A 17,929-nucleotide genomic window follows, 5' to 3' on the forward strand; every position below is an offset into this window, starting at 1 on the left:
ATGTTATGCATTTTTTGGTCAGGGTGAAGTACAGGACTAACTCATTTAGTTTAACCTTTTTAAAACTGGTTATTGCTTGGATAAATTATAAAGTGAGTCAAACACTAATCTGGCACTATGTTCAAGTATTTTCAAAATTACTTATTTGAAGGGCTGATTTTATTTGTAGAATTCATCCCCAGTGAAACTCTAGACTTCCATTTGTTAGGCTGCAAGAAGGAGGGGTGGGAAGAGAATCAATTTTTATTTTAACTCTAAGAGAAAACAAAATTTATTTATTTATTTATTTATTTAAAAATTTTAAATTTATTTCTTGACAGAGAGAGAGAGACAGCGAGAGAGGGAACACAAGCAGGGGGAGTGGGAGAGGGAGAAGCAGGTTTCCTGCTGAGCAGGGAGCCCGATGTGGGGCAAGATCCCAGGACCCTGGGATCATGACCTGAGCCGAAGGCAGATGCTTAATGACTGAGCCACCCAGGCGCCCAGTGATGATGCCTTTATGGGTTATCTTTATTTGTATGCTAAAAGTTATGCAAAACTTTCATCAATCTATTTCAATGCTTACTTTGAGATTAGTAGGAAAATTAACAAGGAGAAAATATCAAAAAAGCCAATTTATTTGTGCATCAGCTACCCTAACCAAAACACAGGTAAGGTCAGAAAGAAAAGAAATTATTTTAATGTCCTTCAAGGCAAGAAGTCTGTTTAGTTTCTTAGAAATTCCAGAGAAAAAAAAATTCCACAGAACACTTAAGAGACCTAGATACAGTACTTTAAAATGTTTTTAATTATTAAATGGGATTTTTCCAGAAAGCCTTATTTGAAAAACTCCATGGCACTGTGATCTCCAACTCTGTATTCCAAGTCTGTTTGTAGATTATCTAATTCTGTATTCACTGTTTACTGTGTTACCTTATACTTACTCTTTGTAACTACTCTCATCTTTGGCTTTGTCTTCCCCAAAACTTCTTTTTTTTTTTTTTTTTTTAAAGATTTTATTTATTTATTTGAGAGAGCGAGCACATGAGAGGGGGGAGGGTCAGAGGGAGAAGCAGACTCCCTGCTGAGCAGGGAGCCCGATGCGGGACTCGATCCTGGGACTCCAGGATCATGACCTGAGCCGAAGGCAGTCGCTTAACCAACTGAGCCACCCAGGCGCCCCTCTTCCCCAAAACTTCTTGAGGTATCTTTCACAAAAGTGCCTAGCACAGTACTATCTGCACATGGAAACATTTAAAACCTCCTGACAATATGAAGAGTCAGGCTTTCTCATATGTACATGAGAAAATTTAGGTGGAAAAGATATTTTTTACCCTAATTAATTAATTAATGAAATACAAAATTTCAGAAGCTTAGAGGTAAGAAGCAAAACAAAAGATTATAATATGTTTTTATCTTTGTAGATGTGGTAAATTTGATTTTTCTAACAATGGTGGCTTTCTGGACAGCAGAAGTTCTTTCCTCAAGACCAGTGATAATTTTCAAATGTACTACAAAATTTCCCATGGGGCGCCTGGGTGGCTCAGTTGTTGAGCGTCTGCCTTGGGCTCGGGTCGTGGTCCCGGGGTCCTGGGATCGAGCCCCACATCGGGCTCTCTGCTCAGCGGAAAGCCTGCTTCTCCCTCCCCCACTCCCCCTGCTTGTGTTCCCTTTCTCGCTCTGTCTCTCTCTGCCAAATAAATAAATAAAATCTTTAAAAAAAAAAAAATTTCCCATAATCTTCAAAGTCAAATATCACACCTTAACATAGAAATGTATGTTTTACATAAAACTGAATAACAACTAAAATGGCTGTAAATTTATGATGACAGTATATATACTAAATTGAACTTAAAATCTTTGTTAATAAAATATGCTGAAGCTTTACTTATATGCCACAGTGTATTTTAAAAAACCAATTTTCTTAAAAAATCATCATTTTGAAAGATTACAATGCAAAAATGTTATAACAGTTTAAAAATTTTCTGACCAAAGTATATCCTTAAAGCTAGCAAAAAATATTACTATAATACCCTAAATTGATACTCTAGAATCAACACACACACTCAAAGACATACTAAAAATCTACTCACACAAATATACTACATTCTTTATCAGACTTATTTAAATGACTGGCTCATTAAAATTAGGGCACTGTGAAGAAAACTGAAGTATCCTGCTATATTCAACATTTTGGTAGGCAGTAGAAGTAAAAAAGACACAAAAATTCTAATTTTTATTGTAATAAAAACAAGATTCCAAATAGATGTGATCTAGAGATGAAACAGAGCTGATGACTAACTTCTATAAGATGAATGAGCAAGAGGAAAAAGAATGTTTTGAATACAGTACAAGAAAGGGGAATAATCTACTTATATTTTTATTTTTTATACTCACCCTTTTTCTCCTCCAAGCTTTTGGATTTTCTTCCCCCTACACTAAGAGTAAGGAATTCAGGTGGCTAAACTGGGTTTGTTAAGGTGAACTGCCATTTCTGAGGGAGGACTGAAGGAGACTTAATAGAAAGAAATCTAGAATTCAGCCTTCTCTGATAGCAATCTTATTTTGGTAGTGGTGATGAGCCACAACTTTCCTCAGTTATGTAGATTTTAATCAACTAGACACAAAAGATATGTTAATTTGGTATAAACTAATCTATAGTTTCCTTGCTTGTGACGTGTGTGTGTGTGTGTGTGTGTGTGCATGCGCGCGTGCGTGTGTGTCTTCAGAGAGAAAGGGTAGGTGAAAGAAAAGACTTAGGATGTTTGTTACTAACAATAAGAAAAAAAATAATCCAAGCCAATTTAAAGCTTATTGTTTTGCCATTAATTAAGTCATGTGAACAATTACTTATAACCACATAATTTTCCCAAGCTGCATTCTGTGAATTACTTGATCAATACTGAGTTTTTCTGCTTTAGAGATGTTTTATGAGAAAGGGAAAAAAAAAATCACTTAATTCATATTTTAATTCACTAGTTTCAATAGGGCTTGCCAAGAAACCTCCAAAATAAAGGCAAGCATAGATGAAGAAACACTTTTTAGAAAAAAATATTTAGAGAAATCTACAAATTCTAATCTACCTATATTATTATACTCACCAGAATAGCTGATCCCACTGCCTGCAGTAAATGGAACAATAGAAGTATTTTTAACTTGACCACACATTTTGAATTTTACTCAAGATCAGACATATAATGAAACATGGCAATCTTGGCTATATATAAATATTTTAAGCTATTGCAAACAAATCCAAATGCTGAGTAAGGGAATATAAAGAGAAGACTGTTTCAAAGTAAAAGTTGATGTGGTTATTAGTATGGAGACAACCTAAAGATATGTATACAAAGGAAATTAAGGTTTTTTTTTTTTAAATTTCAGGAAAAGAACCAACATTAAAATATTAACAAAACTGCCTCTTTGATATAATGACATATTTTTGTAGATTCAGTTTTTGTTGGTAATTACAAACTACTGAAAAGGACTAATTCACGGAACACATACAATTTGTACAATAGTAAGTCATGTTAGTGTCATGTCAGTGAACACATATATTAAGTAAAATAAAAATTGAGACAGTTCAGGAACTCATAGCAGTATTAAATTCTAAAATAATCATCAAATGTTTAAATCAGAAATTTTATAAATTCTAACACTCATGAATTACTATGCAAAATTAAGAACTACTCTAAACTTTGTTAAGAACTTACTTGGTTTACAACATATTAAATGTATTAATTGGTCTTACCATCTTTTCCATCTATGGATTTTGACACTTCAATATCAAAATTTTCCTGCATCTGCTGACCTCTAAAACAGCTGAGATGTTCTTGCTCAATTAAATTACTTTCTTCTTCTTCTAAAGGCTGCCAAGTACCATCAATAAACCACTGTCCACGCATTACTAGTATTTTATCTGCCTCTGAAAAGAGAAAACACAGAATTATACATTTTAGGATCCAACCTCCAGAAAGAGACATAGTAACTATAATTTTAATACTCTGTTATTATAACTATGGCAAAAACTTCCATGACCCAGCAGAATCATTTAAAGTTTTAAATTTCAGATTTCAAGCCACGGCACATATTTTTTACAGTATATCATTTTATTTATATTGGATATTATGCAAAAATTACTTTGGTATTCGAAAGGTAGATGAGCAGTTATCTTTATAACCGAGGCCCTGAGTAACCCAAATTAGTAGGTGATGGGGTTAAGACAAGTTCATGCAAGACTCTGGTGACAGTTCCAACGTCTTAGAAAATACTGATACACGCTCCCAGAAGTAGTTCAGAAATAGTGTGTGTGGTAGTAGTGTGTTATACTTTTTAGGGTTGCCTTGAAGGGTATAGACTCCCAGTTAGAATACAGGAATAGCTGATACATCCAATTATAGTAAATTCCTTACCCATTTTAGAAAAAAATTGAGTAGAAAATTTTGAATAACTATAAACATTCCTTTGATTAAATACTGTTCCTATAAGCCTAATACTTTCCTTCCTTCCACCCCTCCCCCTTCCTTTCTTCCTTTCCCTCCATGCCCAGTGTAGAGCCCAATGCAGGGCTTGAACTCAGGACCCCAAGATCAAGACCTGAGCTGAGATCAAGAGTTGGACACTTAACTAAGCCACCAAGGCGCCCCTATTTATATTTTGAAAAATAAACCACAACTGTCAGTTATGTTATTTTGAATACTTTAAGATTTGTAAAAAAATAAAACAAAAATAAAATGGAAATAACAAACCCTAAAAATAAAAAGCAAAATAAAACAAATGAACTTAGGGGCGCCTGGGTAGCTCAGTCTTTAAGTGTCTGCCTTCGGCTCAGGTCATGATCCCAGGGTCCTGGGATAGATCCCCGCATTGGGCTCCCTGCCCTGCGGGAAGCCTGCTTCTCCCTCTCCCACTCCCCCTGCTTGTGTTCCCTCTCTCGCTGTGTCTCTCTCTGTCAAATATATAAATAAATCTTAAAAAAAAAAAAAAAACCAACAAAACAAATGAACTTAATTATGTAGAGATTTGGTGGTTTAACCATATACAGAAAAAATTATTTCAAGTTGGCTTAAAACACAGTAGTTTATACACACACACACACACACACACACACACACACACACACATATATTAGGATACATCCTGTGAACAAAAAGAACTGCAAATACATCTTAAGCCTGAATTTTGTTTCCTTGAGCTTCTAAAAATGCTGCTCTACGGTAGCTTTCCTTGGTATATTATTCTTGAGAAGCCTGATGTAAATCTAATTTTTTTTTTTTTTAAGTAAAGTGATCTCCTGCTCATTCCTTACCCCAGGGGACAGAAAAAAAAAATTTGCCTTTAAAGCCTAATAGTTTCTGACTCAGAGTTCATTGTTCTGGATCAATCTGTCCAGGTGGGCCTAAAATAATCATCAAATGTTTAAATCAGAAATTTTATAAATTCTAACACTCATGAATTACTATGCAAAATTAAGAACTACTCTAAACTTTGTTAAGAACTTACTTGGTTTACAACATATTAAATGTATTATTTACATTTCAGCTTGATTTCAGCTTTTCTCTTGTTTCTGAATAGTTCCCTTGGATTATGGTTTAGTAGTTAGTTCTGTTCCACTGATTTCTCCCCCTCAGGGATTCTAATTGTAGATATGTTGGGTCTTCCCTTGCCTATATTGCATTTCACACACTTTCTTTCTCAAGCTTTTTACTTCTTCCTGCATCTTTTCCATTATTTCGTTTGTTTTCCTTCCTTTTATAATGCCTCTTACATCAATGCCCTTATTAGTATGTCCACAAGAGAATTTTTTTATTCAGTTGGAGTATTTAATAGTTTCCTGAAACTTCTGGGTACGATGGTGGAGTAGAAGGATCCTAAGCTCACCTCATCCCACAGATGCAACTAGGTAACACCCACATCAGTGTAAATAACCCAGAAAACAACCTGAAGACTCTCCACAACTAAATGTAGAGGTGAGGTCACATCAAAGAGGGTAGGAAGGGTGGAGACGTGGCTAGGAACCAAACTGACTAGGAGACTGTCTGCAGGAGGAAGTGATGCTGCAGGCACAGAGAGAGGAGCAGACACCTCACCAGGCATGGGGGACCTGCACTGGGAAAGGAATCCTCATAACATATGGCTTTGAAAACCAGAGGGTCTTAACATCTCGAGTTCTTATAATCAGTGGGGATTAAAAACTGGAACTTTAAAAAAATCAGTGAGCTTGGCTCTGGGAGAGCCAGAGAGTGATAGAAAGTGAGTCCCTGGGGCGCCTGGGTGGTTCAGTCGTTAAGCGTCTGCCTTCGGCTCAGGTCATGATCCCAGGGTCCTGGGATTGAGCCCCACATCGGGCTCCCTGCTCGGCGGGAAACCTGCTTCTCCCTCTCCCACTCCCCCTGCTTGTGTTCCCTCTCTAGCTGTGTCTCCCTCTGTCAAATAAATAAATAAAATCTTTAAAAAAAAGAAAAGAAAGTGAGTCCCTGACTGAAAAGAGACAGTGTAAGAAAGAGCCCCACTGAGATATAGATTAGAAAGAGCAGTCTGAAAAACACCTGGGGAAGATTCATTTATGAATCTCAGAATGTATGCTGGAGAGACAGGGATTTTTAGGAGACTTCTCCAAGAACAAAAGAGCTGGAAGGTGCCATTTCCCTCCCCCCACCCCCAGCCAAGATACACAGACACCTGGGAGAACCACTGGGAACTCTCTCCTTGTTAACAGAGCTCTTTCCTGTGGACCCGCCTCCTCCAACAAGCCCTCAGCAGGAGCCCACCCAAAGCAGTGCAACAAGCGTGGCAGTGTGCAAGTAGCCCCAAAAGAGGCCAGCACCGCTCCAAAGTGACTCCTGCCTTGGGGAGAGGGGAAGACAATCACACACACCAGTCTGACTGCAGCCCCAGCAGTAGGCAGAGGCCAGACATGTGGTCTGACTGCAGGTCCCACCTACCAACAAAAGCTTCTCAGTGGACAACAAAGAGAAAGCACCCTGCAGTTCAGTGATATTGTATCTCTGACAAACAACTGGTCTGACTCCACTCAAGCCCAAGGCAGCCCCAGACTGGCCCATTAATGACACAAGGACCATGGCCTGCAACAGGCAAGAGGAGTCACTACAGACGACTGGACTGAAGGCAATGTGGCTCACCACAATAGTAGGGTACACGCAACACAGATAGGAGACACCTGGAGTGCCAAGTTCTGGTGAACAGGGGGGACACTGCACTGCTGGGCACTATAGGAATCTTCATCTTAAGGCCACTGCCATCAGGAGCAGGGGATGTAGCCGATTTACCTAACACATAGAAACAGAGAGTTAGACAAAATGAGGAGACAGGAATATGTCCCAAATAAAGAAGAGGACAAAACAGAACAAGAGAGCTAAATGAAATGGAGATAAGTAATATGCCTGCTAGAGAATTTAATGTAATGGTCATAAAGATATTCACTGGATTTCAGAAAAGAGTGGAGGACCTCAGTGAGAACATCAACAAAGAGAAAACATTTAAAAAAGAATCAATCAGAGATGAACTCAATAACTGAAATAAATAATACACTAAAGGGAATAAACAGTACACTAAAGGAAAGAACAATGGATTGGCAACCTGGAGGACAGAGTAATGAAAAACAATCAAACTCAACAGAAGAAAAAAAGAAAAAATGAGAATAGATTAAGGACACTCAGTAACACCATCAAGTGTAGAATAATTCAAATAACAGGGATCCCAGAAGGATAAGATGGAGAAAAGGGGGCAGAGAATGTATTTGAAGAAATAATAGTGGAAAACTTCCTGAATCTGGGGAAGGAAACAGAAACCCAGATCCAGGAAGTACAGAGGACCCCCAACAAAATCAACCCAAGGAGGTCCACACCAAGACACACAGTAATTAAAATGGCAAAGTATTGTGATAAAGAGAGCATTTTAAAAGCAGTAAGAGAAAACACTTAAACACAAGGGAAACTCCATAAGGCTATGAGCTGATTTTTTTTAGAAAAAAAAATTTCAGGCAAGAAGGGAGTGGCATGATATATTCAAAGTGCTGAAAGAAAAAACCCTGCAACCAAACATACTCTATCCAGCAAGGCTATCATTCAGAAGGAGAGACAGACTGTTCCAGATAAACAAGAATTAAAGGACTTCATCATCACTAAACCAGCTAAGCTCAAAAGAAATGTTAAAGGGGACTCTTTGGAAAGGAAAGACCATAAGCAGGAGTAAGAACAGTAGGAAGCATAAAAGCAGTAATATTAAGTATATCTATAAAAATCAGTCAAGGGGGGCGCCTGGGTGGCTCAGTTGGTTAAGTGACTGCCTTCAGCTCAGGTCATGATCCTGGAGTCCCTGGATCGAGTCCCGCATCGGGCTCCCTGCTCGGCAGGGTGTCTGCTTCTCCCTCTGACCCTCCCCCCTCTCATGCTCTCTCTCTCATTCTCTCTCTCTCAAATAAATAAAATCTTTAAAAAAAAAAAATCAGTCAAGGGATTCACAAAATAAAAGGATGTAAAGTATGACATCATATACTTAAAATGTGGAAGTGGGTGAGGAGTAAAAATTTAGTGCTTTTAGAATGGGTTCAAATTTAAGAGGCCATCAGCTTAATATAGACTGCTATATGCGTAAGATGTTATAAACCTAATGCTAACCACAAATAAAAAACCAGTAATAGGTATGCAAAATAGAAGAGAAAGGAATCCAAATATATCACCAAAGAAAGCCAGCAAACTGTGAGATAAGAGAGCAAGAGAAGGAACAGAGAAAAACTATAAAAATAACCATAAAACCAGTAACAAAATGGCAATACGTACATACCTATCAACAATTACTTCGAAAGTAAATAGACTAAATGCTCTGATAAAGATACAGAATGATGGAATAGATAAAAAAGCAAGACCCATCTATATGCTGCCTACAAGACACTCATTTCAGATATAAAGACACATGTATATTGAAACTGACCTGATGGAAAAGCATTTATCATGCAAACAGAAGTGAAAGAAAAGCTGGGTAGCAATACTTATAATCACACAAAATAGACTTTAAAGCAAAGACTGTAACAAGAGTCTAAGAAGGACATCACATGATTACAAAAGGAACAATCCAAAAAGAAGATGTAACAATTGTAAATATTTATGCACCCAGCATGGCAGCACCTAACTAGATAAAGTAGCTAATGACAAACATAATGGAAGTAATTGATAGTAATACAATAGTAGTAGGAGACGTTAACACCCCACTTACATCAATGGATAGATCATCCAAACAGAAAAGCAACAAGGAAACAGTGGCTTTGGATGATACATTGGGCCAGACAGATTTAACAAGATACATTCAGAACATTCCATTAAAAAACAGCAGAATACACATTCTTTTCCAGTGAACAAGGAACATTCTCCAGAAGAGATCACGTTAGGACACAAAACAAGTCTCAACAAATTAAAAAAGACTGAAGTCATACCATGCATCTTTTCTGACCACAATGCCTTGAAACTAGAAATAAACCACAAGAAAGGATCTGGAAAGAACGCAAATATATGGATGATAAATAACATGCTACTAAAATAATGAATAGGTCAACCAAGAAACCAAAGAGAAAATTAAAAAAAAAAAAAAAATACGTGGAGACAAATGACACAACAATCCAAAACCTCTGAGATGCGGCAAAAGCTGTTTTAAGAGGGCAGTTTGTAGCAATATATAGGCCTACCTCAAGAAGCAAGAAAAATTTACAACCTAACCTTTCGTCTAGAGGAGCTAGGAAAGGGAAAATAAAACGCAAAAACAGAAGGAAGGAAATAAAAGGATTAAAGCAGAAATAAAAAATTAAAAAAAATAGAACACATCAATGAAACCAGAAGCTAGTTCTCTGAAATGAGAAAAAAAATTGATAATTTTTTAGCCAGACTCATCATAAAAAAAGACTGAAATAAAATCAGAAATGAAAGAGAAATAATGGGGGCGCCTGGGTGGCTCAGTCGTTAAGCGTCTGCCTTCGGCTCAGGTCATGATCCCGGGGTCCTGGGATCGAGCCCCACATCGGGCTCCCTGCTCGGCGGGAAGCCTGCTTCTCCCTCTCCCACTCCCCCTGCTTGTGTTCCCTCTCTCGCTGTGTTTCTTTCTGTCAAATAAATAAATAAAATTAAAAAAAAAATAAAGAAAGAGTAATAATAACCAACACCACTGAAATACAAAAGATTATAAAAGAATGTTATGAAAAATTATATGCCAACAAATTGGGCAATGTAGAAAACATGTCTTAATTTCTAGAAGCATATAACCTCCCAAAACAGAATCAAGAAGAAATAGAAAATTTGAACAGACCGATTACCAACAATAAAATTGAATCAGTATTCAAAAAACTCCCAACAAACAAAAGTCCAGGACCAGACGGCTTAACCGGTGAATTTTACCAAACATTTAAAGAAGAGTTAATACATATTTCTCTCAAACTATTCCAAAAAATACATGAGGAAGGAAAGCTTCCAAATTCATCCTACAAAGCCAGCATTACCCTGATACCAAAACCAATAAAGACACTACAAAAAAAGAGAACTATAGGCCGATATCTCCCATGAACACGGATGCAAAAATCCTCAACAAAGTATTAGTAAACTGAATCTGAAAATATATTAAAAAAAACCATTCACTCTGAGCAAGTGGGATTTACTCCCGAGATGCAAGGATGGTTCAATTATTCACGAATCAGTCACTATGATACATCACATCAGTAAGAGAAAAGATAAAAACCATATGATCATTTCAATAGACTCAGAAAAATCATTTGACAAAGCACAACATTCATTCATGATAAAAACCCTCAACAAAGTAGGTTTAGAGGGAACATACCTCAACATAACAAAGACCACATATGAAAAACGCACAGCTAACATCACACTTGATGGTGAAAACTGAGAGCTTTTCCTCTAAGATCAGGAATAAGACAAGAATGTACACTTCCCCCACTTTTATTCAACATAGTACTAGAAGTCCTAGCCACAGGCATCAGACAAGAAAAAGAAGTAAAAGGCATCCAAACTGGCAAGAAAGAAGTAAAACATTCACTATCTGCAGATGACATGATACTATATATAGAAAACCCTGAAGACTCCACCAAAAAACTATTAGAACTGATAAATGAATTCAGTAAGGTTGCATGATACAAAATCCATATACAGAAATCCACTGCATTTCTATACACTAATAATGAAGTAGGAGAAAGAGAAATTCATAAAACAATCTCATTTACAATTGCCCCCAAAATAATAAAAACCTGAGAATAAACTTAACCAAAGAGGTGAAAGACCCCATACTCTGAAAACTATAAAAGAACACCGATGAAAGAAATTAAATATGACACAAAGAAACAGAAAGAGATTCCACGGTCATGGAATGGGAGAACAAATACTGTTAAAATATCCATACTACCTAAAGCTATCTACAGATTTAAGGATATCCCTACCAAAATACCAACAGCATTTTTCACAGGGCTAGAACAAATAATCCTCAAATTTGTATGGAACCACAAAAGACCCTGAATAGTCAAAGCAATCTTGAAAAGAAGAACAAAACTGGTGTTATCATAATCCCAGATTTCAAGATATGCTACAAAACTGTACTAATCAAAACAGTAGGATACTGACACAAAAACTGACACATACATAGATCAGTGGAACAGAACAGGAAGTCCAAAAATAAAACCATGATTATATTGTCAATCTACAACAAAAGAGGCGAGAATATGCAAAGGAAAAAGACAGTCTTTTGAACAAATGGTGTTGGGAAAACTGGACAGGTACATGCAAAAGAATGAAACTGAACCACTTTCTTAAACCATACACAACAATAAGCTCAGAATGGACTAAAGACCTAAATGTGAGACCTGAAACCATAGAAATCCCAGGAGAGAGCAAAGGTAGTAATTTCTCTGACATCGGTGGTAGCAACATTTTTCGATGTATGTCTCCTAAGGCAAGGGAAACAAAAGCAAAAATAAACTACTGGGACTACATAAAAATACAAAGCTTCTGCACAGCAAAGGAAACAACAAAGCAAAAAGACAACCTACTGAATGAAAGAAGATCTTTGCAAATGATTTATCCAATAAGAGGTTAGTATCCAAAATATATAAAGAACTTATACAACTCAACACCAAAAAAACCAAATAATCCAATTAAAAAATGAGCAGAAGACATGAACAGACATTTCTCCAAAGAAGACATACAGATGAGATGGCCAACAGACACATGAAAAGATGCATCAGGGAAATGCAATTGAAACCACAATAAGATATTACTTCATACCTGTCAGAATGGCTAAAATAAAAAATGGAAGAAACAAGTGTTGAAGAGGACGCAGAGGAAAAAGGAACCCTTGTACACTGTTGGTGGGAATGCAAACTGGTACAGCCACTGTGGAAAACAGTATGGAGGTTCCTCAAAAAATTAAAAATACAATTATCATAGGATCCATTAATTCTATTACTGGGTATTTACCCAAAGAATAGGAAAACACTAATTTGAAAAGATATATGCACATCTGTATTTATTGCAGCACTCTTTACAATAGTCAAGTTATGGAAGCAACCCAAGTGTCCATTGATAGAGGAATGGATAAAGAAGATCTCACACACACACACACACACACGAATATTATTACTCAGACATAAAAAAAGAATGAAATCTTGACATTTGCAACAACATGGATGGATCTAGGGGGGTATAATGTTAGTGAAATACGTCAGAAAAAAACAAATACCATATGATTTCACTCATATGTGGAATGTAAGAAACAAAGGAACAAAGAAAAAAAGAGACAAACCAAAAAATACTCTTAAATACAGAGAACAAACTGATGGTTACCAGAGGGGCAGCACATAGGGAATGGGTAAAAGAGATGAAGGGGATTAAGAGTACACTTAGTGCGGGACGCCTGGGTGGCTCAGTTGGTTAAGTGACTGCCTTCGGCTCCAGGTCATGATCCCGAGGTCCTGGGATCGAGTTCCACATCGGGCTCCTTGCTCCGTGGGGAGCCTGCTTCTCCCTCTGCCTGCCACTTCCCCTACTTGTGCTCTCTCTCTCTCTGATAAATAAATAAAATCTTAAAAAAAAAAAGTACACTTAGTGTGATGAGCACTGGGTAACGTACAGAACTGTTGAATCATTATATTGTGCACCAGAAACTAATATAACACTGTATATTAAACTGTTATTAAAAAAATAAGAGTTGCCTTCTGTTTTGTGTTTCCTTTCTGCGAAAGAATTTTTATCAGTGGAAATACGTTGGTTCGTATTTTGTGTATTCCTCTTAAAGTAGCTTTGTATAGCATCTAATTTTTTTCTATTCCTGAGCACTTTATGGATAGAGTTCTTAGTCGAAGTCTGTCTGCTTCTGCAGATTAGTAAAAGCAGCTGTTTTAACGGATGATGTTGTGGTGGTAGGGATGGTGGTGGGCGGGTGGGTATTGAACTTGTGTGCCTTGTTTCTCTTTGATTTCTCCAGACACTTATTTTCTCCTTACTTTCTTCTTTCCTCTCCCTGCAATGGCTCTGAGGGGCACCATCCTTTCTCTATCTCTGATGCTGCTAGTGGTCCCTCTCTTTCACACACCTTCCCTATAGCTAGTGCTATGAATTCCTAAGTCTCAGGCCTGTGTCTGTATTTTCCCAGTTGTGTGCGGGATGTTTTCTTTCTGAGGGTCATTTTGCTTGTGCTTCATTGTAAACCTCCTGTCTCCTTTCCTGTCTTCACTGTCTCTTGAGCCTCTCCTTGCCCCACTTTCCAGACTCAGGGGTTTGTAGCAGCAACAGGAATTGTTGTAATTTGTTGTTTCTTTACATAAAGGCATTTAAAATTCATGGTATTATTTATGTTGTAGTAATGCTGAAGGTATGATTTATATATGGGCCGTGTGTGTGTGTGTGTACATGTGTGGTCCTGTTTGGTCTTATGGCTTTTGGGGAGGATGTGTGGAGAGATTTACATTTGGACAGTTGCCATTATCTTCCAGATCCAAAAGCTCATCTCATTTAATTTTTATAATAATCTTAAAAGATAGCTATAATTACTGCAGTTTTACAAATAAATAAGCTACGTCTTAGTGAAACTAAATAACTTGCCCAAAGGCACATAGCTAAATAATACGAGAAGCAGGATTCCTACCAAACTTTGACTCCAATGTTCATCTAAGCTCTTTTTACTATACAACACAACTTTCTCAAGAAAGAAAAAATCCCTTTTTAGCCTTCTCCCCAAGAAATATAGGCTGTTTAGTTGTGTTCGTAATTTGAAAACAAGTAATTTGGGAGATTTTATATTGAGAGTCTACCATGAGACTTACAAACCAGAGCCAACCATGCCTCCCCACAGAAACCAGAGAAGTAAAAAAGCAGAGTGAAAAACTGTAAAACAAGTTTATAGCAAACATCTGCACTTCTCTTTTCCTCTCTTTAGCCTAATAAATCTAAACATGTATTCTACTGACAGATGTTTTGGGAGTTTTACCCAACCTTTAAATTCTACTAGTATGCTATCAAATACCATATCATCTTTCTGGTTCAGGCCTCTGTCTTGTCCAAATATTCAACTGCCAACTAAACATCTCCTAGTAGACAGATCACAATTACCAGAATCATAAGTAGCCATGGAACACACTAGATTCCTGGAAAACAAAATGGAACATAAACCTGTTACTCAACCTGTATTCCCTATCATAGCAAATGGTGTGCTATCAATATTCAACCAGTCACCCAAGACAGAACTCTGGGGGTCATCCAAGATGCCTCTTCCTCAAATGCTTCTTATAACCCGACATTAATCCCTCTTTATTGTAACCCCCAAATCACCTTCAAATTCATCCAATATTCACTGGGCCTACACTCTTAAGTTCACAATCTTTATCATTTCCATTTTATTTTAGGAACTTCCTATCTATATGTAGTGTCCATTGCTTCAACTCTCACCAAATGCCTACTCACACGCATGTGTAAGAACACACATTCACGTATACACATACACAAATTCCCCTAACTTACTCTCCTTCTAGAGAAAGATTCAATCCTTGTTTTACAGAGTTCCCAGAGAACCTTTCTAAAATACCACAAATCATGTTATTCTAATACTTATATTCTTTAATGGCTCCTCACTGCCTACTAAATGAACTCTGAGCTTCTTAGAATTAATTACAGGCTCATGATCTTTCTTTGACAACCTCTTCACATAACAGATGCTATGTTAGGTATTTATTCACCTAAATAATATCTGAATGTCTATCATGAATCAGGCTCTGGGGTAGGCTCTTGATGATACATAAGATAATGCTGATGGTCCCTGGGCTGTCCATGTCACAAGGACGGTTCCTTGAATGTGTGATGCTGAGTTGTACTCTGTATCCTGCATGTGCTGTTCCTTCTACTTGGATGCTCCTCCCCATTTTCTTCATTTAGCTAACTTTCATCCTTCTCTCCTTCAGGAATCCTTTGGTGACCTCCCCTTCTCTGTGATTTCAGTGAATTAACTCTGCACATTTATCAGTGTTTATGTTATTGTATTCTAACTGCTTAGCCTTCCTCACTTCCATGGGATCCTTGGACGTAGGTACTGTGTCCTTAGGTGCCTCCAAAACCTAAAAATAAGAGCACCTATGATAAAGTAGGATTTCAATAAAAGTATTCTGAATGTTGCTGAGCAAGACATATTTCATTCAGCTTATCCTATCACCTGGCAAATTTGGTAGACTGAGCACTTTTATTGGGCCTTTGAGTGGTATGTGCCAACCTATTTAGTTGGTCTATGCTGTGGTCTGTCAGCCATTAACATTCTATTTTCTGATAATTATGTGATTCAGAGGAAAGAGTCTGACTATTTTCCAAGAGTAAAAGAACAGGTTATTTTTTGGGGGGTGGACATTCTGTTGAAGAATGACACACATATAGAAAGGTGTGCTAATCTTACGCATACAGCTCAATGGCTTTTTACAAGTTAACCACCCAGATCAAGAAAGAAAACATCATCAACATTTCAGAAGCCCCCTCATTCATCTCCTTTCCAGTGCTACCCTTACCAAGGGTAAACATAATTCTTACCTCTAGCACCACAGATTATTTTTGCGTTTTAGTAGCTTATATAATAGAATCATGTAGTATGTACTCTTCTATTTAGTTTCTTTGGCTCAGGATTATGTTACTGAGTGTCAGCCACAAAGATGGGATTATTTGCATGGTTCAAGTACTTGTCAGGTGATAGCAAGTGAGCCTTACGTAGCTGTGAGCTATGTTCTTGGACTAGCTTCTCCTACTATTAAAATAATTCCAAATAGAATAGAGACATCAGCCAAAAAATCCCTAATTATATGATTTAAAAGATATTAAATCATCAAATCAGTAATGGATCTCCATAGGGAGCAAGCTCTAATGTAAGGAAACCATCATAAATAGGCCTTTAGCCATATAAATGAAGCACTCTCTGTTTTGGACTAGAGGACTATTCCTGCCTCTCTAATATGGACATACTTTCACCCTGCCTGAGGCTCAGAACACCCCATGCCAGGCTGCCCTCATGGCTGGAAACCCTCCTAATCCAGCCTGTGCTCTGACATCCCACAATAAGCCATGATCCCTTGTGACTGCCTTCCTCACCGCAGTTGGCCTCCAATATCCCATGCTAGGCTGCCTCTCATGTGGACATCTCTTCACTCAACATGGGCTCTGACATCCCAAGCCCAGCTGTCTATAAGGCACAGGAGCAGGAAAAGAGAGAAGGGCTAGTGTACTGGTTCTCAACCTGGGACAATCTCCCCACCAGGAGACATTTGGCAATGTTTTGTTTTTTAAAAGATTTTATTTATTTATTTGTCAGAGAGAGAGCACGCACAAGCAGGGGGAGTGACAGGCAGAGGGAGAAGCAGGCTCCCTGCTGAGCAAGGAGCCTGACAGCGGACTTGATCCCAGGACCCTGGGATCATGAATTGAGCCGAAGGCAGATGCTTAACTAACTGAGCCACCCAGGCGTCCTGACATCTGGCAATGTATGAAGACATTTCTGATTGTCACAACTTGGGGGTGGGACAGTGTGGTTGGTATCCAGGGCAACGATGTTGCTAAACATCCTACAATGCACAGAACAGCTCCCCTGACCTCACACCACCCTGCCCAGGAATGATAAATTATCTGCCCCAAATGTCAACAGTGCTGAGGTTGACAAACTCTTGGCTAGCAGCATCTTTTAAAACCTAAAATATGGGTATCTTCTTATTGAGCAATTCTAGAAATATGCTTTACAGAATAAACTCTTGCAAAAATGTCTGAAGATAAAGATGTTTACCTCAACATTGTTATAATAGAAAACAAAAGAATAAAAACAAACAAAATGACCTAAATTTCTACCAACAGAGGATCAGACATATAAATGTTGCTTGGCACATAGTAGGTATGAAAAATATTCATTAAATAAATCAAAATATGAATGAATGGATAATACATCCATAGTGAAATAATGTTCAGAAGAAGTAGGTCTACATTTAATGACATGGAATAACGTCTAGAATAAAAACGTAAAAATCAAGCACAGTACTACATGTTATATATGTATATATGTGTGTGTGTGTATATATATATATATATATGTAATGTAATCCTGTTTTTGTAAGATATATACATTAGTATGTATACTAGTATATATACTACAAATAAGTGGAGAAAAATACACTAAGCTGTTATTAACAGGTATCTCTGGGAGGTAGAAATATAAGGAAATTTTGATTTCTACATAATAAATGTCTATAATTGTTTGGTGTTTTTACAATATAAATGTTTTAGTTTTATATTCAGTTGAAGATGACTATAATGATGGTTAATCTTATATGTATCAAGTTAAGTGGGCCACAGGGTACCCAGATATTTGCTCAAACAGTCTGGGTGTTTCTGTAAGTGTTTTTGGATGAGATTAACATGTTTACCAATAGACT

The 17,929-nt window shown here is 37.4% G+C and overlaps 1 protein-coding gene across 7 annotated transcripts in view; it reads right to left on the reverse strand.

Annotated features, from left to right (window-relative positions):
- Positions 1-17,929, reverse strand: part of DDHD1 (DDHD domain containing 1) — a 96,975-nt gene that overhangs the window by 52,809 nt on the left and 26,237 nt on the right. For 4 of the 7 annotated variants that reach the window (XM_032405137.1, XM_032405135.1, XM_032405134.1 and 1 more), the window contains exons 2-3: positions 3,728-3,901; positions 3,081-3,101 (exon numbers count right to left, since the gene is read on the reverse strand). In XM_032405137.1, coding sequence (XP_032261028.1) covers positions 3,081-3,101; positions 3,728-3,901 — 195 coding nt within the window. The remainder of the gene's footprint in view (positions 1-3,080; positions 3,102-3,727; positions 3,902-17,929) is intronic. The other 3 variants (XM_032405138.1, XM_032405136.1, XM_032405133.1) reach the window with 1 other exon arrangement.

Source organism: Phoca vitulina, unplaced genomic scaffold (genome assembly GCF_004348235.1).
Source record: "Phoca vitulina isolate PV1807 unplaced genomic scaffold, GSC_HSeal_1.0 scaffold7, whole genome shotgun sequence".
Lineage (NCBI taxonomy): Eukaryota > Metazoa > Chordata > Mammalia > Carnivora > Phocidae > Phoca > Phoca vitulina.